The sequence below is a fragment of the Symphalangus syndactylus genome, chromosome 1, assembly GCF_028878055.3.
Source record: "Symphalangus syndactylus isolate Jambi chromosome 1, NHGRI_mSymSyn1-v2.1_pri, whole genome shotgun sequence".
NCBI lineage: Eukaryota > Metazoa > Chordata > Mammalia > Primates > Hylobatidae > Symphalangus > Symphalangus syndactylus.
Window position 1 is genome coordinate 93547993 of NC_072423.2, and position 23533 is coordinate 93571525.

At 58.4% G+C, this 23533-nt stretch overlaps 2 protein-coding genes across 8 annotated transcripts; both read right to left on the bottom strand.

Moving 5' to 3' along the window:
* Positions 1 to 1442: 1442 nt before the first annotated feature.
* MAP4K2 (mitogen-activated protein kinase kinase kinase kinase 2) lies at positions 1443 to 15372 on the bottom strand. 4 transcript variants are annotated; one of them, XM_055245466.2, is made up of 32 exons: positions 15180 to 15372; positions 15004 to 15061; positions 14681 to 14771; positions 14536 to 14600; positions 14184 to 14239; positions 13827 to 13874; positions 13697 to 13739; positions 13227 to 13299; positions 13016 to 13147; positions 12880 to 12942; positions 12426 to 12507; positions 12225 to 12332; positions 11721 to 11799; positions 11537 to 11595; positions 10911 to 10954; positions 10174 to 10212; positions 10049 to 10082; positions 9823 to 9928; positions 9652 to 9740; positions 9530 to 9571; positions 9357 to 9441; positions 9182 to 9261; positions 9042 to 9102; positions 8822 to 8939; positions 4652 to 4710; positions 4472 to 4575; positions 4209 to 4386; positions 2695 to 2763; positions 2490 to 2576; positions 2191 to 2261; positions 2034 to 2089; positions 1443 to 1928 (listed from the first exon to the last, which is right to left on the bottom strand). In XM_055245466.2, exons 1-32 carry the CDS (start codon positions 15273 to 15275, stop codon positions 1841 to 1843), a joined length of 2463 nt encoding a protein of 820 aa, XP_055101441.1. In that variant the 5' UTR covers positions 15276 to 15372; the 3' UTR covers positions 1443 to 1840. The 4 variants fall into 4 exon arrangements, with proteins under 4 accessions (XP_055101441.1, XP_055101517.1, XP_063498874.1 ...); XM_055245542.2 differs by having other exon boundaries at positions 9652 to 9716; positions 15180 to 15342; XM_063642804.1 differs by lacking the exon at positions 2191 to 2261 and having other exon boundaries at positions 15180 to 15343.
* Positions 15373 to 16287: 915 nt separating this feature from the next.
* Positions 16288 to 22616, bottom strand: MEN1 (menin 1). Of its 4 annotated transcripts, none has more exons than XM_055246590.2 (10): positions 22535 to 22616; positions 21674 to 22156; positions 19902 to 20110; positions 19573 to 19701; positions 19205 to 19245; positions 19037 to 19124; positions 18265 to 18401; positions 17742 to 17877; positions 17140 to 17304; positions 16288 to 16922 (listed from the first exon to the last, which is right to left on the bottom strand). In XM_055246590.2, exons 2-10 carry the CDS (start codon positions 22131 to 22133, stop codon positions 16440 to 16442), a joined length of 1848 nt encoding a protein of 615 aa, XP_055102565.1. In that variant the 5' UTR covers positions 22134 to 22156; positions 22535 to 22616; the 3' UTR covers positions 16288 to 16439. The 4 variants fall into 4 exon arrangements, with proteins under 4 accessions (XP_055102565.1, XP_063498950.1, XP_063498955.1 ...); XM_063642880.1 differs by having other exon boundaries at positions 21689 to 22156; positions 22535 to 22615; XM_063642885.1 differs by having other exon boundaries at positions 21689 to 22156; positions 22547 to 22599.
* Positions 22617 to 23533: the final 917 nt, after the last annotated feature.

Below are 23533 nucleotides of genomic sequence, written 5' to 3' on the forward strand. Positions count from 1 at the left end.
CTCTGCAGTCCAAACCCCCTTTCCAGACTGAATCTGAGGTCCAGGAAGATCTGCCACAAGGAGGCACTCACTGTCTGCTGCTGGCTGCTTGGTAGGCGGAAAGCCAGCCCTCCCCAGGGCGCCTTTGGTCAGGGCCTTTGCTGAGCAGGAGCTCACCTCCCTGTCCCCACTTACCCCACCCTGGTCCCAACATTCCTCCAAGAAATCTGGAAAACTGGAAGTTAGGAATTCACTTGGTATCCCTGTTATCACCGACCCCAATTTGGAAGGTGCCCCTCACCCTCCTTGGGGCTCACGGGAACATGGGTGTGAATGCCTGGTGTGAAAAGATGTGTTCCCTCCCCTGGGCTGGCTCCCCATTCCAGCCAAGAAACCCTCCCAGTCACTGGACAGAGTCAGAACAGTTGGAACTCTGCTGGAGGGTGGCTGAGGGGACAGTGTGACACCCTGGGAGCCACTGAGCCTACTTGCATGGCTGCCATCCACCTACCACGTCACTCCGCAAGTCTTTATTGCCACCTGCCAGGTGCAAAGGTCTTACTCCAACACCTGCCTTGAATGTAGGGGTGACCATGGGGCCTTTGCTCCAGCTGTTCCGCTCACCCTGCCCCCACCTTCCCATCCCCCCAACTGTGGGCCCTCAAGGCCTCCCATCCTGCCTCCTGGGCTGCAGCTGCCCAAAGGCTCTGGTCAAGAGCGGCTGATCAGTGCCTGGGGCAAGAGGGGATGCCCAGCCCTGGGGGCCCTGGCATTCAGAGCTGAGCAGACAGACCCTCGGAGAATGACAGCGTAAGCACAAGCTACAGGATGATGGCCATGCCCTCAAGATGCAGGCTGCAGCAAGGGCGACGCCCTCCCTGGGGGCTGGTCTGTTTCTGGTAGTGAACCCAAGGCCTGGCACTGAGGCAGCCCTTGGGAGTGTGGTAGACGGACACAGGCTAGCCTTCCCATCCAATCTGATGATCGTGCTGTCATCTGATGTTCCTGGCCTAACACCTAGGCAGTAGGTGGAGGCAGGGGATACAGGTCACACAGGCTACCTCCATGGGCAGCAGCCTCCCTGGGAATGGAGGAAACAGCCCTCTGGGGGCTCCTCCTGGGCCCTTCCAGGGGCCACCCAGTGAGATCCTAGGTGGGGCAAGGGTGCCCTGGATGAGAGTCCCTTTGCTGAGGCCCTCCCATCTGCATGAGTCCTTGGGGTGCTAAACTACAGCAGAGCCCTCAAACTGCAAAGCTGAGGGTCAGTTCTGAGCAAGGGTACAGGGGAAGGCACAGTGCCCCTGGAAGGCTGCTGGGGGCCATGGCCTCCTGTCACCTCTACCTGGCTTCTCCAAAACCCTGGGGGCCCTGCCCTTCTGTGGTGCCCACAGAAAGGTGTGTTGGAGGGAAGGAGGCGGGAGATGAGGTGGGTTCACTCCCTCCACCCAGAAGGACCAGAGGACTAAAACAAACCAGCTTTAATACCAATATAGTTCTCTCTTAAATACCGTGTTTCCCAGGACAAATGCAGGGGCAGGCTGTTGGCAGAAAGAGTAGAAAGGAAATGTGGAACAAAATGGAATGGATGGCCCAGGCCCAGGGTCCCTGCCTGGGGCACTAGGGACTGGGCTGCCTCGGAGATGGGGGAGTGACAGCAGCTCCCCCGGTCCAGTTATTGCAGAGGTGTGGGGGCTCCCCTCCCTCCCCAGGCCTGAAACATTTCTCAGGATTACTCCTGACCTTCAGCCCCAGCAGGGTCAGGGCCTGGGCTCCTCTGGTCTGGGATGGGCCCCTTTGCCCAAAAGGGCCTACAGCTAAGGCATGGGGTGGGGTGGGGAGCCCCTGGACAGGCCCGCCGCTCTTAGTAGGTGCTCTGGTGGCCCGTGAGGATGTAGAGGTTGCTGTGCGCCTCTGGGTTGTCAGTGGGAATGCTCTCCAGGATGATGTCTCTGGAGGAGAGAGGAGTAGGGGGCAGGGCAGGAGACACTTGGCACATCAGCCCCTTCTCTGGCCTCAGGGGCATCTGAAGGGGAGGCTGGGGTGCCACCGCCTACCTGTGGGCCCCAAGCACTCGGAAGATCCTTGTTTCATCTGTGATCTCCTGGGTCACCTGGGAAGACAGGTGGGAAGCACTGAGGCCACTCTAGTAGGTCCTTTCCAAAGAGGTAGGGACCACAAGGCAGGGGACAGCCAGGTCCCTGGGCCCCTCACCTCGTTGGTATCCAGGCTGCGGCCTTGCATCCCATGGCTCCAGAAGGCCAGCACGCTGTCCTGCAGGCACACTACGGGGGCCAGGCTACCATCAGCCCTGCATCCATCCTGGCGCCCCCTCAGCCACACCTGAGCCTGGGTCTGGGCCACAGGGGTCCTCACTGACCTCAGGTGACCAGGATAGCTCAGGAGAGGGGCTGGGGGATCTGCCTCCTCATCCTACCACCAGCCCCAGGCCCCTGAGCCACAACGTGCTCCAGGCCAGAGAAAGGCCTGCACCCCACCTCTGGCTCACTCACCCACAGTCTCGATGGGGAAATCAAAGGTCAGCTCAGGTGCCAGTGTGGCCGTGGGCTCGCCCTGCATGTTGACAATCCTCACACAGCCTGCACAGGGAGGGAACTGGTGGGTGGGGACGGGGAGGCTCCCTTCTGGGAGGGCAGACCCACGTGGTCCCCTCACCCCCATACTCCCCTGCCCTAAGCCCTGCCCCAGGGCACTCACGTTCAAAGCTGACTAGGATTGTGTCCCTGTCCACCTGGATCACCTGCTGGGCCGAGCCTGGAATCGCCTCTGCAGGCAGAGAAGAGAGACATGGCCTGGCTGAGCCACCAGTCCCCCAACCCCAAGAGGATATGGGGCCAGGCTACAGATAGCCCTTGGCCATGAGGGCACGTCAGCCTCACAACAGCCCTGTGGGGCTGGGAAACCTCATCTCCCTCCAGGGCTGGGAACTGAGGCTCTGAGAAGATGAGTGACCCGTCCTGGGGCTCATGGGGAGTGGGGGAGGAGTCAAGGGGAACCACGGGAGGGCTCCAGATTTAAGGGGACCAGGCCTCGTGACCCAGTCACTGTGTGACCTGGTACAAATCACTTTACCTCTTGGAGCCTCTGTTTCCTCATAACACAGACAAGACTGCACTGCCTTGAGAGGCTATCATGAGGATCAAGAATAAAATCCTGGGCTGGGCGCAGTGGCTCATGCCTGTAATCCCAGCACTATGGGAGGCCGAAGCGGACGGATCACCTGAGATCAGGCGTTCGAGACCAGCCTGGCCAACATGGCGAAACCCCATTTCTACTAATAATACAAAAAGTAGCCGGATGTGGTGGCACATGCTTGTAATCCCAGCTAGTTGGGAGGCTGAGGCAAGAGAATCGCTTGAACCCAGGAGGCGGAGGTTGCAGTGAGCCAAGATCATGCCATTGCACTCCAGCCTGGGCCACAGAGCAAGACTCTTGTCTCAAAAAATAAAAAAATAAATAAAGAATCAAATCCTGTGTGTGAGACCCCTGGCTCAGGGCCTGGCACCAGGTGCCTTAACCACGTGCGCCCTCCCTTCTCCCTTACCCATCACTGCTCTTTTTCACCCCAAGCTGCCACAACACCTGGAGTCCTGCTTCCTGGCTCAGAATGGGGGCCTCTAGGCCCTGCCTTGCCAGATCTGCCTCTTCCCTGCAGCCTGGAGCAATGTTGACCAGTTTTGTTTTTGTTTTTGTTTTTTGTTTTGAGATAGGGTCTCACTCTGTCACCCAGGCTGGAGTGCAGTGGCGCGAACATGGCTCACAACTGCCTCTGTCTCCCAGGCTCAAGTGATCCTCCCACTCAGCCCAAGTAGCTGGGATTACACACGTGCACCAACATGCCCAGCTAATTTTTTGTAGAGTCAGCGTCTCACCATGTTGTCCAGGCTGGTCTCAAACTCATGAGCTCAAGCCCCTCTCTCTCCTTGGCCTCCCAAAATGCTGGGATTATAGGCGTGAGCCACCGTGCCTGGCCTGGCCAGGATTTTCTTAGCTGCCAAGCCCTTTGGTCTAATGAACCCTTTTATGGAAGCCCAGGTGAAGCTCACTGAAGGGAGGCTGTGGGCCCCAGACCCCACATGGCAGCCCTCAAGGTCTCTGTGGAGCCACCGGCTGTGGGGAGCCTAGTTTGAGAGCCTCGGCCCTCCCTGCCTCCCTCCCTCGGTCTCTCATGCACACACACCCATCCCCAGCAGCCTGGCTCTTCTGCTCACCAGGTGGGATGAGGATATCGGGTGTCAGGCCAGCTTCCAGGGGCAGGACATGGAACAGGACGCGGCAGCCGGGCCCCTCAGGCCCCTCGGCCCCCACACACACCTGCGGCAGCTCCTTCCCATCCAGCACCAGCGGCTCCAGCATCCCAGCTGGGCTGGGCAGAGGGCTGGAGAAGTTCTAGGGGGCAGCAGGGATGCTCAGGTCTCCATTTCTTCCCCCAGAGCTCTGAGGGTGCCCTGGGCCTCCCCCCACCGCCCCTCACCTTCAGCAGCAGGAACTTCTGCAGCGGCTCATACCACTGCAGCAGGAGCAGGCTGGTGGGCAGGGCGGCCAGCAGGAAGGTGGCACCCGTGTAGGGGTTCCGCACTGGCAGGGGAGCAGGCAGTGGGCACCGGGCTGGGCCTGTGCTGCCCCCCACCACCCCACCCAGCTCATTTCTTACCCACACGACACTGCAAGCAGCCTTTGGTGTCAGGAATCTTGGTGGACAGAGCAAAGCGCCTGTAGGGGTGACAACCAGGGCCTGTGTCCAGGATGCCATCCATGGGCAAGGCCCCTGCAGAGCCCTATGAGGTGGGCATATCAGCTTCCCTCTTTACAAGTAAGGGACTGAGACTCAGAGACACAAAGTAACCTGCCCCAAGAACAGCTGGGAAAGGTGGAGGATCTGAAGCCAGTCTCCCAGCCCTGTAGCCAAGAGGGAGTGTTTCCATCCAGGTCAGAGGTTTGGGTCTCAGGATTGCTTCTAGCTCTGTGTGACTCCGGGCAAGCCACTTAATCTCTCCATGCCTCAGTTTCGTCATCTGTAGATTGGGGATAATGGCAGATCCAACCCCAGAGGGTCACAGTGAAGGCTTCATGAGTTAATACAGGGGAGGTGCTCTCAGCAGTGCTGGGAATCGTGTGTGCTCACAGAGGGCCAGCTCCTGTCATCCCATATTAGGACTTTCCACCTATTTTGAGTCACTGAAAGTCCTTATCAGGTAAAGGCAGGGTATAAAGAAAGAAATGATGCCAGACGCAGTGGCTCATGCCTGTAATCCCAGCACTTTGGGAGGCCGAGGTGGGCAGATCACCTGAGGTCGGGAGTTCGAGACCAGCCTGACCAACATGGAGAAGCCCTGTCTCTACTAAAAATACAAAATTAGCCAGGCGTGGTGGTGCGCGCCTATAATCCCAGCTACTTGGGAGGCTGAGGCAGGAGAATTGCTTGAACCCAGGAGGCGGAGGTTGCAGTGAGTCGAGATTGTGCCATTGGACTCCAGCCCGGGCAACGAGAGTGAAACTCCATCTCAAAAAAAAAAAAAAAAAAAGAAATGAAGGAAGAAATGAGAGCATGGAGGGGCCGGGGAGGATGCAGGCTCCAGCCCCACCAGGTTGCACAGAGTGCGCACGGCCCATTTCACAGATGGGAAAACAGGCCCTGGGCAGTGAATGAACTTCAAAAGGCAAACGGCCTGCCCTCTGCTTCTCCAGCTGAGGCAACAGCCCTCTGGGGCCAGGGGGTGGCTTGCCTTGCTGTCAGGGAAGAAGTAGTGAGGGACAATCATCAGAGGGGCCCTTGCCTTGGCCATTGGGTGTCCCCTAACCCTCCAGGGGACCCTCTGAGCCTGTTTCTTCCTCTGAGGAATGGGGCTTCCTGTCAGCAGCCCTGCCACCTCCACCCAGCGGCCCATGTCCTGTTTGTACCTTCTGCCAGGACATGGAGGAAGCCAATGTCTGTCTCTCACTGTCCCTGGTCCTCGTCCCTCCTTCTCCCCACATTCCTCCCACTCTCCTCCCCACCTGGTCTTTGGATGGGACAAAGGCATATATTTTGTATTTGTTTTTTCTCCAAATAACTCCAGTTCTCTGTTCTTTGCATTCAAAGTGCTCACTGTGCCTCTGCCATTTCCCGAACACAAGCTCAAAGCTGCCTGTGACCTGTTGGGGCTCTGATGGGCCTGTTTCCTGTAGGTCCTGCGCCAAAGCAGACTCACTTGGGGACTAAGCTCAGGAAGCCCCAAGGCCACAGGGCACCAGATGTGGTCCTGGAGTGAGCACGTTGCAGGAAAGGCCTCCCAAGCTCCCCAGCTGTTGCAGCCACTGGCCTGGCCTCCCCTACCCTCTGCACTCAGTCCACTGCTTCCCACACCACCCACCTGCTCATGACAATGTCGGGGCCCATAGCCCAGGGCCCCTCCCTTCAGAGCCCAGCCCCACCCAGCCATGGACTGACGCAGGTCCCACTTGCACATCTAATAAGCATCTTCATGCAACAAAATTGAATTCAGCTCCCCCTGAAACTGCTCCACCTTCAGCTGAGGACAGCGCCATCCTTCCTGATACCCAGGCCAAAAACCTTGGAGCCATCCTTGACTCCTCTTTCTCTTTCATCAGGAAATCCTACTGGCTCAACTTTCAAAAGAGAATCAGAATCTGACTGTTTTTCTCTTCTGTTTTTCTTTTTTTTGAGATGGAGTCTTGCTCTGTTGCCCAGGCTGGAGCACAATGGTGTGATCTCGGCTCACTGCAACCTCCACCTCCCAGGTTCAAGCGATTCTCCTGCCTCAGCCTCCCGAGTAGCTGGGATTACACGTGCCCGCCACCATGCCCAGCTAATTTTTGTATTTTTAGTAGGGACGGGGTTTCACCATGTTGACCAGGCTGGTCTCGAACTCCTGACTCAGTTGATCCACCCGCCAAAGCCTCCCAAAGTGCTGGGATTACAGGCGTGAGCCACTGTGCCTGGCCCCAGGCAAACTCTTACAGCTCCCCAGCTCACCCCAACACATGCTAACGCATACTTGCTCTTTCCCCTGCCTGGAGTGCCATTCCCTACCTCATCTGCCTAGAAACGTGACACACTTTCGAACCTCCCAAGCTTGCCGGGTCTCTGAGGCCTCTCCACCCCTCCCAGCTCTCCCTCTAACCGGACCTCAGTACCGGGTGCTAATCGTCCACACTTCCCTTTTTCTTTTTTTTTGAGACAAGGTCTTGCTCTGCTGCCCAGGCTTCAGTACAGTGGTACGATCACGATCACAGTTCACTTCAACCTCAACCTCCTGGGCTCAAGCAATCCTCCCGCCTCAGCCTCCTGAGTGGCTGGGACCACCAACACACAATGCCATGCCTACACTACCATGCTCAGCTAATTTTTTGATTTTGATTTTTTTTTTTTTTTGAGACGGAGTCTCACTCTGTCGCCCTGGCTGGAGTGCAGTGGCGCTATCTCGGCTCACCGCAAGCTCCGCCTCCCAGGTTCACGCAATTCTCCTGCCTCAGCCTCCCGAGTAGCTGGGACTACAGGCGCCCGCCACCGCGCCCGGCTAATTTTTTGTATTTTTAGTAGACATGGGGTTTCACCATGTTAGCCAGGATGGTCTCGATCTCCTGACTTCGTGATCCGCCCACCTCGGCCTCCCAAAGTGCTAGGATTATAGGCGTGAGCCACCACGCCCGGCCCCATTTTTTGATTTTTTGGGTTTTTTTTTTTTTTCTTTTTTGAGACAGAGTCTCGCTGTCGGCCAGGCTGGAGTGCAGTGGTGTGATCTCGGCTCACTGCAACCTCTGCCTCTCAGGTTCAAGCGATTCTCCTGTCTCAGCCTCCTGAGTAGCTGGGACTACAGGCATGTGCCACCACACCTGGCTAATTTTTTTTTGTATTTTTAGTAGAGACGGGGTTTCACCATGTTAGCCAGGATAGTCTCCATCTCCTGACCTCGTGATCCACCTGCCTTGGCCTCCCAAAGTCCAGGGATTACAGGCGTGAGCCACCCTGCCCAGCTTTTTTTTTTTTTTTTTTGAGACGGAGTCTCACTCTGTCGCCCTGGCTGGAGTGCAGTGGCGCAATCTCGGCTCACTGCAAGCTCCGCCTCCCGGGTTCACGCCATTCTCCTGCCTCAGCCTCTCCGAGTAGCTGGGACTACAGGCGCCCGCCACCATGCCCGGCTAATTTTTTTGTATTTTTAATAGAGACGGGGTTTCACCGTGGTCTCGATCTCCTGACCTCGTGATCCGCCCGCCTCGGCCTCCCAAAGTGCTGGGATTACAGGCGTGAGCCACCGCGCCTGGCCACCCCCAGCCTTTTTTGATTTTTTGTAGAGACAAGGTCTCCCTGTGTTTTCAGGCTGATCTCAAACACATGGCCTCAAACAATCCTGCCTCGGATTGCAGGATTGGGATTACAGGCATGAGCCACCACACCCAGCCCCACTGTTTCTTGAAAGCAAGGACTCATGGGAATCCTTGAAAGCAAGGACTCACCCATCTCCCCCATTTCTTGAAAGCGAGGACTCATGGGATTCTCCATGTCCCCAAGCCCAGCATAGTGGCCAACATAGCATAAGTGCTCAGTAAATGTTTGCTTAACTGTCAAGCCCCACATCCGGACAACCACAGCTCCTACAACTTGGAAAGCACTTTCACATCCACTATCTCCTTCTTGCCTCCCAACAAGCCAGCGGGAGGGCGTGGGAAGGCCATCAATTGTATTGGCAGAGGAGGAAACGGGCGCTCAGAGAAGCAAAGTAACATGCCTAAGATTGCTGCAATCCCAGGAACTGGCAAGGCCATGTTCCAGCCCCTCCCTGCCCCTCTGCCTCCTGCTCCCTGCAAGCCCAAGATCCCTGACCTGGGGATGATGCGCTGGGTGAGGCGGTTAGTGGGGATGGAGAGGGGAACCTGCTGCTGTAGCCTCCGCTGCTCAAACAGGCCTGGGAGGTCATGGGCCCAGATGTGCGTGGATTTCCCTGCAGAGACGGGGAGAGGCCGGGCCTGGGGCGTTGGTGGGCAGGATGCTGAGGCGCTGGAGCCCCTGCGGGCCCTGCCTCCCTGCCCGTCCCACCTTGTACCTGAGAGTGACAGCAGCACGTTGTTCACGCAGTAGAGCCAGGAGCAGCGATGTGAAATCAGCTGGAGGCCACAGAGGGACAGGTGGTCAGCACCCCAGGCCCCCAAAGGCCTCTGCCCCCAACAGCCAGCCGGGCCTCACCTTCTCCAGCGTATCCTCATGTAGTTCATGCAGGTTGAGTGTGTAGATGCCTTCCTCGGCCCCTACCACCAGAAACTGGTCTGCCAGTTTGGGCATGGGGTCAGAGGTCAGACATGGCCCCTGGCCCAAGCTGAGGGATTCCTTGGGCTCCCACTTCCTCCCTGCCCCCACCTACCCCGAGTAACAGGGTGAATCCAGGTGACAGCAGCGTGGATCCGCAGGGGGCAGCCATTGAAGACCTTGGAGAAGCAGGCGCCCATCTGTGGAGGAGGCAAGAGGCTGGCGAGGGAGTGCAGGGGTGGTGGGTGGCAGGGCTGTGGGACTGCAGGGCTTGGGGCAAACACTTACATGCACCTTGGGAGTTGGGGGGAGCCCGTGGCAGGACGACCTCTGGGAGGGAGGGAAGGAGTCAGGGCTGATATGACAACTGTAGCCACTCATCTCCCCACGCCCCTGTAGCACCCTCTCACCTCAGGATCCTCCCGCTGCTTCATGGTGGCCCAGGCCGTGGGCAGCAGTGGGGGGCTGTTGTGGCCTGAAGGAGGTGGGGGCAGGGTTCCTGCAGGCACAGGCGTGTTGTAATTTCCTGCTGCAGCCCCCACCCTGGGGCTGCCTCCTGGCCTCCCAAGCCTGAGACTCACCTGGGGGACTGGACAGAGGCTCCTCTGCTGGAGGCTCAGTGGGGAGTGGCCCTAGGAACGGGACCCGCTTGATGGTTCCCATGGTATCGTCTGGGGAGTCCAGCTCCTGGTAGGAGGGGCAGGGCCCAGCCCGGCTGTTACCAGGTTGCCCTGTAACCGCATCCCACTCCAATTGTACCCTCTGCAGTGGCCTGGATCCCAGCTCCAGCCTCCCTCTGTGTGGCACCTGGAATTCTGAGGCTGACCGAATGGTCAGACTCCTGTGGGAGGGAGATGAGGCATGAGGCATGAGGTGTGACTGGCACCAAGGCCGCCCGCCCCTTGCCCCTCCCCAAGGCCCACACCCCTCACCTTTCCTCCAGGGCCTCCTGGACTGACTGCAGCAGGCTCCTGGGCAGTGGAGAAAAGGGGTCAGAGGTCAGCCTTTTTTTTTTTTTTTTTTTTTTTAAGACAGAGTTTCACTCTTGTCACCCAGGCTGGAGTGCAATGGCAAGATCTCGGCTCACTGCAACCTCTGCCTCCCAGATTCTCCTACCTCAGCCTCCCGAGTAGCTGGGATTACAGGCGTGGGCTACCATGCCCAACTAACTTTTGTTTGTTTATTTATTTATTTGAGATGGAGTCTCACTCTGTTGCCTAGGCTGGAGTGCAGTGGCACAGTCTCAGCTCACTACAACCTCTGCCTCCCAGGTTCAAGCGATTCTCCTGCCTTAGCCTCCTGAGTAGCTGGGATTACAGGCACCTGCCACTACACCGGCTAATTTTTTGTATTTTTACTAGAGACGGGCTTTCACCATGTTGGCCAGGCTGGTCTCAAAACTCCTGACCTTGGGATCCGCCCACCTCGGCCTCCCAAAGTGCTGGGATTATAGGCATAAGCCACCATAGACAGCCTAATTTTTGTATTTTAAGTAGAGATGGGGTTTCACCATGTTGGCAAAGCTGGTCTTGAACTCCTGACTCAGGTGATCCACCCACCTCAGCCTCCTAAAGTGCTGGGATTACAGGCATGAGCCACCGTGCCTGGTCAGAGGTCAGCCTTTCTGCCGCCCCTGCCACCCCCTGCAGCTTCCCCATCCCTCACTTACCCACTCAGCTCTTCCTTTCCCAGTAGTGTCCACTCTTCCTCCCACTGGGGGAAACCAAGGTAGAGACCGGGGAAGAAGCAGAGACAGGTGCAACATGAGAGGGCGGTCAAGAGATTCAGGAGAGGAAAGACAGACAGACAGACAGACGGGAAAGGTGAGATGGAAACACACGGAAGATGAGAGAGACAGACAATGGGAGGCAGAGCTGAAGACTGTGAAAGAAAGGGCAACAGACAGCAAGGGAGGAAGAGACAGGCTGGGGGGTGAGGAGAGACCAGTGACAGAGCCAGTGAGGGCAGAGACAGCGAGTCAGACCACTGGGGACACACAGGTGGGAAAACGAGGCTGAGCAGGGTAGGGTGGGGCTTGGGCACATGACGGCCTCCTTTTGGGAAAAGCACCGTCTCTGTGCTACCTTCCAGCCACCCACCTAAAAGAACTTGGCCCAGGAAGGAGCCCCTAACCCTCCAGATCCCTGGATAGGACAGGCTTGCTTAGACAGTCCAAGGCCCAAGGCCCGAGGCCACCCAGCTTCAAATCTCCCTTGATTTGAGCTGCTCGGCCTCCATCCCACCTCCCTGCCCCACCTCTGGGCACCACCTTCCCCTCAAGGCCTGCCCACTCACCGGCTCATTCAGTGGGTCAGTTTCCTTCCTGCGTGGGGCGCCAAATTTCACCTGGTGAACTGGGGGGTCCAGAGTACAGGGGTGAAGGAGGTGGAGTCTCAGGATGGACCCCTACTCACACCAAATCCATGTGCACACAGGCCCCCCAAAATCTGCATACACACAGCCCCTGCTGCAGACTCACACTGGATCTCCGAGGGGGTCCTCTCGGCCGGGCCGTGCTGCCCCCGGGAGTGAATGGTGTCTGGAAACATGTCATAGGTCTAAGGAAAAACAGAAACAGTGTGGACACACCTGGCACGCGGCTTATGCGGGGGCTGCTCTAGGAGCTTCACACGCACCAGCGCGTTTTGCTTTCATGACAGCCCTCTGGGACTACTGTAAAATAAAATGAAACCCCACTTCACAGAAGAGAGAACCCACACAGAGCGGTGCCAAAGATCACACAGAAGGCAAGAAAATGGCACAGTCGTGGTCATGGTCAGCTTGGACTCAAGGGCAGGGACCTATCAAGGGGGTGGTACAGGAAACAAAACTCAGCATGGCAGAGACTCCTAATGGGAGGGCTCAGCTGAGGCCAGCTCCCCGAGCTGGAATGGTGCCAGTTAAAGGACCTCCACCAACATCACCCTTGGGCTCTTCCTAAGCAGACCAGCCCAAGACTCACTTTCCAGCCCCCCTCACCTACCTCCAGCTCACAGTCCTCAGGGGAGGGGGTCCCCAGATGAGGGTCACTGGCTTTGTCCAGCAGCTGTGTGAGGAGGGCCCGAGGGAGCTGCTGAGTTGTGAACGGGTGCTGGAAAGTGGGGGAGGGGGTGATCAGGTTGGCCCCTGATCCAGGGCCCTGCTTTTGAGTACTGGGCCTTTCTCCCGGCCCCCTGCCTCCCACCTGCAGGAGCTTCTCTGCTGTTGGCCTCTTCTTAGGATTCTTGGTCAGGGCCAGTTTGAGAAAGTGGTGGAAATTCTGGGTCCTAGTAGGCACAAGAGCCCCCCAGCCCCAGATCCAGTTTAGCCCTCGTGCAGGGTGTCCTGCCAGCTGCCCTACCACCCCCTCCAGAGGCATCTGCTGGGCCTGCCCAGGAAGGAGCCAGCCGAGGCCAAGGGCCACTGGCCGAGCAACGCTGCCTTGCGACACAGCGGCTCCTCCACCAACCCTCTGCCCTTCTTTCCTGACGACGCTGGGTCTTCAACCCACAGAAGGACCAGGCCCCTGACTCAGATGGTCTGAAGTGGCCCAGAGAGGACAGGGCTCTTGGGGTTGCCCCCTGGGAGTTGGCAGAGGCTGTCTGCCCACTATGGGGCTGACAGAAAAGGGGGTCCTGGCAGCAGGGTGTGGCCCTTACCAGCGAGTCTTATCTCTCAGTTTGGGCGGCTGGAAGCTGCTCTTCGACATGAGCATCAGGGCCCTGTGGAGGGCGCGAGGTCAGGGGCCACGGGTCGCAGGTCAAGGGTCAGGTGAGGGGCAGGTGTTGGGCTGACCTCATGGGGTGCAGGTGGAACAGAGGGGGCTGCAGCTCGCCCAGCTCAATGGCAGTGATGCCCAGGGCCCAGACGTCACATAGCTCGTTGTAGCCACCTTTGCGCTCCACAGCAGCCACCTCAGGAGCCATCCTAGAGGTGGGGTCACAGATGGGATGGCCGGGTACCCCCCTCTGTGGCCCCTGCTCCTTTGCCCCAGGCGCAGCCTCACCAGTAGGGAGTCCCAATGAAAGACCTCCTCTTGGCCACAGACGCTGTCAGCTCGCCTGACACCCCAAAGTCAGCTGTGGGGAGAAACAGCCACTCTCACCAGCCCTCTGGCTGCCACTCACCCTCCCACGCCCAGGGCTCTGGCTCGGGCTGCACCTGGCAGGGCTCAGATGGGCAGGTGGCCCCGCTTGGTCACAGCTGCCTCAGGCCCTAGGCAAGGCCAGGTCCCTCTCCTGAGAGGAGTCAACCACCCTCTATCCCTGACGGAGTGCCTAGTCCCATGTCAACTCCGTGCAGACCCAACCTCCTCCATTTTCCCAGCAGGGAGGGAGTATGGTTCCATCTTCTAAGCAGGGAAACTGAGACTCAAGTGGCAAAGTGACTCGCCCAGTGACACCCAACCCTTGAGTCCAGGGTAGCCAGGGAGGGTCCACAGAACCCTCACCCTAATCGTGCCCCCAGGGTACTGACCCAGTTTGACATCTCCCTGGAGAGTGAGGAGAAGGTTGGCTCCCTGTGGGAATGGAGGAGAGAGAATCCCATCTGGTGCCCCCAAGGGCCTCCTCCTCCCTCCCAGGAATGCCCCCAGCCAGGCGCCTACCTTGATGTCTCTATGGATCTTTCCTTGAGAATGCAGGTGGTGGAGCCCCTGGGGACAAAGAGGAGTCCCTGAGAGCAGCCACCCAGCACCGTCCCACCTCCCCTGAACCCCCTCCCAGGACTGGGGCCCCCAACTCAGGCTGCTTCTTCCTCCCCTCTCCCCAAACAGGAAGTGACTGAGCCAAGAGGGAAATGGACTGCTTCCGGCAACAGGGCTGGGGCCCCTTTTCCCCAGGACCTACAGCCCCTCGGGCCAGCCCCACCCGAGGCACTCCACCCGCCTCCCTGCTGGTCATCTGGGCTCCCAGCCCACAGCTTCTGGAGATCAGAGGTGTGGGCACCTCACAGGCCCAGCTACCTTCAGTGCCTCTCGGCAGACGTAGGCAATCTGCCGCTCCTCCAGGGGTCCAGTGGCTGAAAAGAAAAGGGAGAGGCTGGCTTGGGGCCCGGGGGTTATGCCCACCCTCCCAGGCTACCCTGTGTGGAAAAAGCAGCAGGCACTATTAAATGAAAGCAGTGTTGGCCACGTCCTCTCCCAGTTTAATCTAGGATACTGAACCCAGAGATGGACAGTATTTCTCTCAAGGTCACACAGCCAGGCAGGAGTGGAGAGGAGCCCAAGTCCAGGGCCCAGAGTCCCCTCCGGTACCCCAGTGGGGTGGGGGTGGGGGAAGGCTGGGGCCTGCTGGGGCCTGGAGCCCTGGCCTCACCATGGTAAATCTCCTGAAGAGAGCCCCCTCCGCAGAATTCCATGCAGATCCACAAGCGGTCATTCCTAGGGGACAAAGAGCTGGGGTGGGCACAAAGCAGGTCACACAGGGGCTGCCTGGGGCCAGAAGGATAAGACAGCCTCACCTGAGGTAGCTGCCAATGTAGGCCACCACATTGGGGTGGCGGCACTCACGCAGGATGGTGATTTCCTGCTGGAGGGAGCTGATGTCGTCCCCTGGGAAGCACAAAGCATCATGGGGGTGGCGCGCTGGGGTTGCCTTGACTCAGTGCCCCCATCTGCAAAATGGGCACAGAGCGCCTCCCTCCAGGCCAGGCAGGTGCCAGGTAACAGCACTTCCTGGGGTACGCCTCTCAGGGGTCTCGGAAACGTCAACCCTCCGCCCGTATCCCGCGCCCGCGGGCGCTCTGCCCTCCCTCTGGCGCAGAGGCCCGACCTGGGCCCTCACCTGGATCTAGCTTGACTATCTTCACGGCGGCCAGTTCGGACGTGACCGTGTCGCGGGCCTGCAGGGGCGGAGGGTGAAGCGGGATGGGGGGCGGGGCCGGGGGCTAGATCCCGCCGCGGGGTGCGGGGCTGGCACCCTCCTCCCGGCTCTACCGCCCGTCCCGTCGCCCGGCGCACCTTGTAGACGTCGCCATAGGTCCCGGCCCCCACGCGCTGCAGCAACTCGAAGCGGTCCCGCGGGTCCTGCAGCGACACATCCCGCAGCAGCGCCATGGCCCGGCGCCGGGCGGGCCGGCAGGCGGGCAGGCGCGAGCTGCGGAGCCGGCGCGGGGCGGGGCGGGGCCGGGCGGGGCGGGCGCCCGTGGCTCCGAGGCCGTGGGGGCGGGGCCGCGCAGGGGATGCCCCACCGCCCGGCCGGGAGGAGGCGCCCGCGGGACTGGCCCTCGGCGGCGCGGGGAAGTCCCGAAGCTGGGGCGGAGCCTACGTCCTTCCGCCGCCACCGTCGCTCGCGCTCCACAGGTAGGGAGCGCAAAGTCCCGGGCGCCAGAAGACAGAGGGAAAAGGGGGCGCTCCACTCACCGCCCCATCCCCAATTTCCCAGATGAAATATGGACTTGCGCTTTGTATTTTTTTTTTAACAAAATGTATTCATCTTTCTTGGAACTGAAAAATAAATCTATGTACAAAACAGGAAGAGATCAGGCTCCTGTCACCCATTCCTAACCCTCTGCAGATTTCCTCCGGGATGCTCCGAGATGGGGTGGACCTCTGGGAGGTTCCCAGAGGGTCGGAAGGGAGGTCCTGCTCTGATCCGGGGCCAGTTTCGTCAGGAAGAGGGCGGGGCTCAGGATGCTCATAGGCTGGGGGCGGAGTTTTGTGTCCCAGACTCGGGATAGGAAGGAAACTAGGATTTCCAAATTCTGGAGCAAGACTTAAGTTATTTGGGGCAGGGGGCTTGGATTCGCAAGATATGGAATTCTGAAGTGCGGAAATATACTCCTAGGACTGAGTGGTCCTAGACTCCCAGGCTGGAGGTGGGACCTGTGCTCCTTGGGTTAAGGGTGAAACCTCAGCTCCTACAAGCTGGGAGCAGCCCTGAGTAACGTTAGTCTGGCTCTAGGTGAGCGGTTCCGAGGAGCTTGGGTTTCTAGGGGCTGGGCCTTTAAAGATTGGTAATTAGGACCCAGCGTGAGGTTTCCATTGGCCGGCTGGGATTCTGGGAGAAGAGACCTATATTCTAACAACTGGGGCAGAGCCCTGGGTTCTGAGCTGGAGAAAATCGTGGGTTTGATATAGACTGTACTCGGGACCTGGAACCTAGGGTTTGGGTGGGGGTGAGGCCTGTCCCCTTTGGGCTGGGGGCAGAGCATGGGCTCAGAGTTGGGGGACTAAGGGCGGAGCCTGGGTCCCCACAAGTGGTCCGAAGTCCCCAGTAGTTCAGAGGCCTTTGCGCTGCCGCTTGAGGAAAGACAGAGTGTAGTCACTAGGGGTGGACACTTTCTGCTTCTTCATCTGCACTTGCGACTGTGCCGTGAGTTGCAGCTTGATGGCGCTTGAGTTGATCTTGGTGGCCACCAGCAGCTCCTTCATGCCCTTCATCTTCTCACTCTGGAAAGTGAGCACTGGACCCTCCGGTGGTGGTGATGCTGCAGGTACTGGCACCTGAGGCGTGCTGCCACCTTCGGGGCCTCGGGCTGTGCCAGAGACCGTCCCAGGAGGCTTCCGGGGGGGTCCTGACACTGCGCCTTGGCCGGTGCCCAGGCCCTTGTCCAGTGCTGGCTTCTTGGGCGGCGGGGGCTCCTCTGGCTTGGACTCCCGCCGTGGGCCCCGCCGCCGGCCTTCCCGGGCTTCCTCGCCCCAGGGCTCCTCGGCCTCGGCCGCCTCGGCCTCTCGGCTCACTATGCGCACCTTCTGCCGCACCTGGGCCAGTGGGGAGACCGAGGTGAGAGCAAGGTTGCTGGCCAGTGGCTGGAACTCCAGGACCCTGCTCTGGCCATCCCATCCCACCCAGGGGGTCTCAGTCTCATCAGCACCCAAGGGGATGGGCAGATGCTGCCCCTGGGCCAGAAAAGTCTGACAAGCCCGTGGCTGCTGTCACCACCTGTAGTGCCCAGACCTCTGTGCAGCTGTCCCTCACCTGTCCCTCAAAACGGCCTAGGGACTGCACAAGAAAGGTGGCCCAGCCCACGTGCAGGACAGGTGTGGGACTGCCCTCCTCCCATTTGCAGATGCCGTCGTAGAATCGCAGCAGGTGGGCAAAGCACTCAGGGTCCTGGAGGGCAGAACCTTGGCTCTGGGTGCCCTGGATGAGGGGGAAGGGAGGGCACAGGTCAGTCTCTTACTCACCCCTTAGCAGAGGGCACAGGCCAGGCCCCCCACCTAGGCAAAGACCCCTGGTTCCAGAAAAGGTAAGCATAGGTTGGGAACATTCTTAGAACCTCTTTCCTTTTACAAAGCCAATCCGTAGCCAGGAGGTACCATCCCTTACCTCCACCCCTCAGCTGAGGGAGGGAGTCTGGCCATGAAACTGAAGGCACAGGGTAGAAACCTCTAAAATACCTTCAGCCCCGTCCAACGTGGGCCCAGGACCTCAGTTATAGCAAAAGGGAACATAGCTCTCTGCTCAGGGCCACCTTCCTCCTGGCATCCCTAGTCCTGTACATGCAGCCCCCATGGCCTGTGGCAGGGAGCCCTGCCCAGGTGGGAGGCTGGACACAGGCTGGAGCTCCAGCCTTTCACCTGGCTCTGTTCCCCCGGCCGCTCCTCGCCCGCCTCCAGCAAGCTGGCTGCCTCCTTCAGCAGGTTGGGGATGACATCATTGGCTACTTCAAAGAACTCCTTGTAGATCTCCTCGTCTTCCCGGCAGTAGTTGTAGCTGTGAGAGCAGTGGGGTCTCTGTAGGGTCTGAAGGGGTCTCACCATGAGGGGTAGCCCCAGGGACCTGGTGGAGGATGGAGCCCCCAGGGGCTGGGGGAGTAGGTGGCGTCCTCACTGCAAAATGATGCTGTCTGCGTCAGCCCAGAGCAAGAAAGCAAGAATGAGGAGGGGCATGGGGCCAAGCGTGGAAGGAGGGGAGGGAGGGAAAGATGTGACGCCTTAATCAGGGTCCCTGCCTCCTGGGTGACGGTGGCCTTGCTGCCTAGGGACTGGATGGAAAGGGGATGGGGCGTGGGAGCCAGGCCTCAGTCCTGGATGAGGGTGGTTGGAAACTGATAGAGGGGAAGAAAGGACAGGCTGCAGGCCCTAGTAGGGGGATCCTCACTCCTGGATGACAGTGGCCGTGTCCGCCCAGGCCTGCAGGGCTTCGCGCACGTTGCGGTTGCGACAGTGGTAGCCAGCCAGGTACATGTAGGGGTAGATGTGTTCATCCCGATAGTAGGTCTTGGCTGAGGCAATGCCCTGGGGGTGCGGCAGAGGATCCTCAGGGAGGCAGCCCCAGCTGTCCTGCTGGCACAAATGCCCCACCAAGGCACACCCAGAAGGGGCCACAGGAAGATCCCAGGGAGTCCTCTCCATCTCCACTCCCACCTCCACTCGCTGCCAGCCCTTCTACCTGGTCTCCTCCCTGAGTCTACAGGACTGCTGGCTGAGGCCTGGGGCAGACTGCAGGGGTGGGGCCTGCCCTCCGAGCTCAGGGGCCTTCTCTTTCCCAGACACTCTTCTACACACACACCAAAGACTTCCAAGTCCAGCCCAATGGCCCTCCTCCCCACCAACACCCACCAAGTGAACACCCCCTCTTCAGTGCTCCTACCACATTTGACCTTTGTTATACTCCAGGAAGGACAGTAAACAGTGGCAGAAAAGGCAGGGCTGAGGGGACAGGTGCAGGCCCTGCCACTCCCAGGCTGGGGAACCCTGGACACCCCTCAGACAGCACTGACTGAACTGATTCTGCGCACAGTTGACACAAAGTGAGACTGGATGGGCGATACCCTCCAACATACAAAGTTCTCTTCTCATCTGCCCAGATGAGGGCTCCTGCTTCAGCCACTGTTAGGGTCTCCCTTCTGTACCCTCCTTAGATGCCCCACCTTGTGGTAGAGGGTGAGTGGGTCTGGCCGGCCAGGGGTGGGCTCCAGCTCCTCCAGATCTGCCAGGTTCCCTAAGGCCATGGGGTACCTAGGAAGGGATCATAATTCAGGCTGCCACCCAGCCCCCTGGCCTCACAAGGCCCAGCCTGGCCACTTCCCTCTACTGACCTTTCCAGATGTCCCAGGTCATAGAGCAGCCAGAGCAGCTTCTAGGAGCCGAAGGAGAGAGTTATGAGCTACAGAACAGGGAGGAGAACGGGTCCTTAGCCTATCGGGCAGAGGTGGAGGTCAGAACCAACAGGGACCACCCACCAAGTTGAAGGGCCAAAATTCTGGGACCAGCCCTTTAATGGAGTCAAAGCAATTTCACATCTCAATTCTACTCTCCCAAGAGCCCTGGGAAAGGCCAGGCCAGGAATTACTAACCCATTTTCCAGGGAAGCTGAAGCTCAGGAAGGGAAAGTGCCCCTGCTCAGGGTCCCACAGCAAGTCAAGTCTGGCCTAGTCCAGTCCTGCCCCATTGGCTCAGCCCTCACCTGCTGCAGCTGCAGCAGCTCCAGCGAGTCAGTGTGCAGGTCAATGGAAGGGTTGATGGCACACACCATGAACGCCACCTCCATCTTGCGGTCACAGCGCATGTATGATCCTTTCAGGTACAGCCAACTCTTGGGAGGGGACAAGATCATTATATCTCATGATAGCCCACCCTGTGCCTGCTTCAGGGAAAGACAGGGGCTCTTCTGTCTTCCCTTCCTATGTAGGTGGTCATGGGACGAAAGGGGTGTGGCCCAAGAAAATGGAGTCCCTTGGGTGGCTTGGGCTACTAGAGTATGAAGGGAAAAAGGCTGGGGGGAGGGAAAAATACCCGCTCAGCCACACCGGCGTTGACCGTCTGGCCCCTGCGGTCCTCGTTGCCCTTGCCGTGCCAGGTGACCTCAGCTGTCTGCTCCCCACTAGGCCCAAACACTACCCAGGCATGATCCTCAGACAGGGCGAGGTGGACATCCCGGAGACCCAGGGCCTGGCAGGCCCCAACCACAGCAAAGGCCACACCAGAGCTATCCAATTTGGTGCCTGTGGAAGGGGGAGATAATGAGAGAGGGTCCTCTATGCTTTAACATGGGGGAAGGGGACCAGGTACTGATGGGCCACACTCCCTCCCACTCCCTTTCCAAGCCTGTGCCCCAACCTCAGATTCTCCTGCCCACCATCCCTCCATCCCTTCCCTCCCATGTGTTCAAAGACTCTCTCCCTATTTACACCCTCTATGTCCAACAAGATACCTTTCTGGATCTCCTGTAGCTGACCCAGCCTTTGGCCCTATCTCGTCTTTCTGTGCCACTCTATTATATATTCTACGGATTTAAGGATTCCATTTTACTGCACTTACTAGGTTAAAACAGGAATGTCAAAAACAGGACACTGGCCAACACTCTCTCGCTATACACCCACCAACAGATAACCCTCATTTATCTCTGCACTCTGTTCCTGCTAAGCTGGGAAGCAGCCTCTGATTCCTTCTCAATATGGCACACCAGGACAGGATTGCCAGTCAACCGGGCTTGGTGCAAAGAAGCTCTTTGCAAGCCCTAAGTCTTAAGCCTTTTGAGGTCAAGCCCCTTCTCTGTCTCAAACATTTTTGGCCGGGCGCGGTGGCTCACGCCTGTAATCCCAGCACTATGGGAGGCCAAGGCAGGCGGATCACGAGGTCAGGAGATCGAGACCATCCTGGCTAACATGGTGAAACCCCATCTCTACTAAAGATCAAAAAAAAAATTAGCCAGGCATGGTGGCAGGCGCCTGTAGTCCCAGCTACTCAGGAGGCTGAGGCAGGAGGCAGGAGAATGGCGTGAACGAAGGAGGCAGAGCTTGCAGTGAGCCGAGATTGCGCCACTGCACTCCAGGCTGGGCAACAGAGTGAGACTCCGTCTGAAAAAAAAAAAAAAAAAAAAAAAAAATTTTCATAGGCCACCAGTTGCGGTGGCTCACACCCATAATCCCAGCATTTGGGAGGCTGAGGCAGGCAGATCACTTGAGCCCAAGAGTTCAAGACCAGTCTGGGCCCCATAGTGAGACACCATCTCTACAAAAAATACAAAAAATTAGCCAGGCACCATGGTGCATGCCTGTACTCTCAGCTACTCAGGAGGCTGAGGTAGAAGGATCTCTGAGCCCAGGGAGGTTGAGGCTGCAGTGAGCCATGATCACACCACTGCGCTCCAGCCTGGGGGACAGAGTGAGACCCTGTCTCAAAAAACAAACCAAAAAAAAATCTTCATAGCTATTATTTTGTTTAACTGCCTCAAATGCAGCCCAATTTCATCTTCTTGCCCCCTAAATCTGCTGCCACCCTCTGTGTCTCATGCTTAGAACTCCTGTAGCTGTTCAATGGCAGGGGCGGGGGTGCTGAGGGGGCAGAGGTGAGGTTGATAATTTGGAGCCAAGTGATCAGGCTTCACTTCCAGCCCTGCCATGCCGTGTGTGACTTTGGCACATCATTTCCCCTCTCTGGGCTTCAGTTCCCAACTGCAAAGAGGAAAATAACACCTGCCCAACCTCACAAGGCTTACACTTCTCAAAAGGGTTCTGTAAACCATGGAGGGTTTTGAAGAACTGGGTCATGGATAAGATTCCCACCTACTGGGCTCCAACCTGTGATGAAGCTGAAGAGGGACTGGATGTGGGCCCGATCCTTGAAGTAGGAGCGGCTGAGGCTGTTCCATATGACATCGGAGACCTTCTTCACCAGCTCACGGCTGGAGACACCCCCTTCTCGAGGATAGAGGGACAGGTCGACGGCGCCTCGGATCTGGGCGGTGAAGCGGGCATAGAGGGCGGCGATAATAGACAGGTCGGCCACGGGAAAGTAGGTGAGGCCGCCAGGCGGGTCGGGGGCGGGGCTGGGCTGGAAAGTGAGCTCGGGAACGTTGGTAGGGATGACGCGGTTGACAGCCAGAAAATGCTCCACGAAGCCCAGCACCAAGGAAAGGAGTACCAGGTCTGGCTCCTCTCGGCCCAGCTCGGCAGCAAACAGACGCACCACGTCGTCGATGGAGCGCAGCGGGAACAGCGTCTTCTGGGCGGCCTTCAGCCCCATGGCGGCGGGCGGTGGGCGGCGGCCTGCAGGCAAGCCGTGGGAGGGAGGGTCGGGCAGGTTCGGCCGGGGAGCCCCCTCCCAGGGTCCGCTAAGGTTCCACCCCCCACGACACACGCACAGCTCCCCTGCTTCCCCACCCTTTTCAGCCTCTGCTCACCGGCTTCCCCTCTTTTGTCGGTGAGACCCCTCAGCCGAGACTGCAGAGCCTTTTTGTCCCCTACAATTCCGGGACGCCCGGTACCCGATGGGGTGCGCCCCAAAGACCCCAGTGAGGAGCCCCAATGGCCGCCCCGCCCCCTCTCTACGACTGTGCCCCCGGGGCCGTAGTCTGTCCAGAAAGCGCACCCAGGTCAAGCCCCCAAACCCCAAGGAGAGTCCTGGCCTCGGTCCCCCTCGCCCACCTCCGCGCTTACATCCCTCACAAGGCACCGCGGCGCACGCCGCCCGGAGCCTGCTGGGACATGAAGTCCCGCCCCTAGGGTCGCACTACCCGCCGGGAAGTGGAGTCTAGGCCCACCCCTGCCCCTGCTGAGCCTGGAAATAGTGGCGGGCCGGGCCGCTGCGCGGTGGTTTCTGGGATCTCTAGGTCCGCGGCTCCGGGCGCCTCCTTCCCGAGATACTCAGGGATTGGTCCTTCCCTTCAGGCCGACCAGGCAGGAAGCGCGTCCGCAGTGCCTTCTGGAAGATGTAGTCCGGGGGCACTACCTGCAGACTCGGGGTGGGAGGTCGCCGAGCTTCTGCCGGTTTTGCTGTCACGGGTCGGTCGGCAAGTTATGAGGATAAAGATCAGGTTGCTTGATCCAGAAAAAATTAAAATAAAACGATGTGAGGAAAACAGATATTTTTAAACACTGCCGGAGAGTAAATGTGTTCAGCCGCTTTAGCTGGGTATCAGTGTATGTTAACATATAAAGATGCCTACTCTGTGTCCAGCACTCCTTTCCCACTTCTGCCTGCGAGATAATCTAACACGTGCCAAGAGTAGCTTTTGTTTGTTTGTTTGTTTTGAGACACGGTCTTTCTCTTTTGCGCAGGCTGGAGTGCAGTGGCTCAATCTGGGCTCACTGCAGCCTCCACTTCACGGGCTTAAGCGATTCTCGTGTCTCCGCCTCCCGAGTAGCTGGGACCACAGGCGTGCGCCACCACTCCCTCCTAATTTTGTGTGTATGTGCATATACATATATATACATATAAAACACACACACACACATATATATATATATATATATTTTTTTTTATTTTTTTTTTTTTTTTTTTTCAGAGACAGGGATTCCCAGCTACTTGGGAGGCTGAGGCGAGGGGAATCCCTTGAACCTGGGAGGCAGAGATTTCAGTAAGCCAAGATCTTGCCACTGTACTCCAGCCTGGGCAACAGAGTGAGACTCTGTCTTAAAAAAAAG

What these genes read in the sequence shown, in the direction of transcription:
- MEN1 (XM_055246590.2), bottom strand. Translation starts at nt 22,133, where the DNA reads ATGGGGCTGAAGGCCGCCCAGAAGACGCTGTTCCCGCTGCGCTCCATC. An exon ending in ACGCCGGTGTGGCTGAGCGG is followed by an intron (nt 19,702 to 19,901) that starts GTATTTTTCCCT and finishes TCCCCTCCCAAG; the next exon opens with AGTTGGCTGTACCTGAAAGG. An exon ending in TAGGCCGTTTTGAGGGACAG is followed by an intron (nt 16,923 to 17,139) that starts GTGAGGGACAGC and finishes CCACTGGCCCAG; the next exon opens with GTGCGGCAGAAGGTGCGCAT.
- MAP4K2 (XM_055245466.2), bottom strand. Translation starts at nt 15,275, where the DNA reads ATGGCGCTGCTGCGGGATGTGTCGCTGCAGGACCCGCGGGACCGCTTC. An exon ending in TCTTCAGGAGATTTACCATG is followed by an intron (nt 14,240 to 14,535) that starts GTGAGGCCAGGG and finishes TTTTCTTTTCAG; the next exon opens with CCACTGGACCCCTGGAGGAG. An exon ending in ACCCAGCGCATCATCCCCAG is followed by an intron (nt 4,711 to 8,821) that starts GTCAGGGATCTT and finishes TCACCCCTACAG; the next exon opens with GCGCTTTGCTCTGTCCACCA.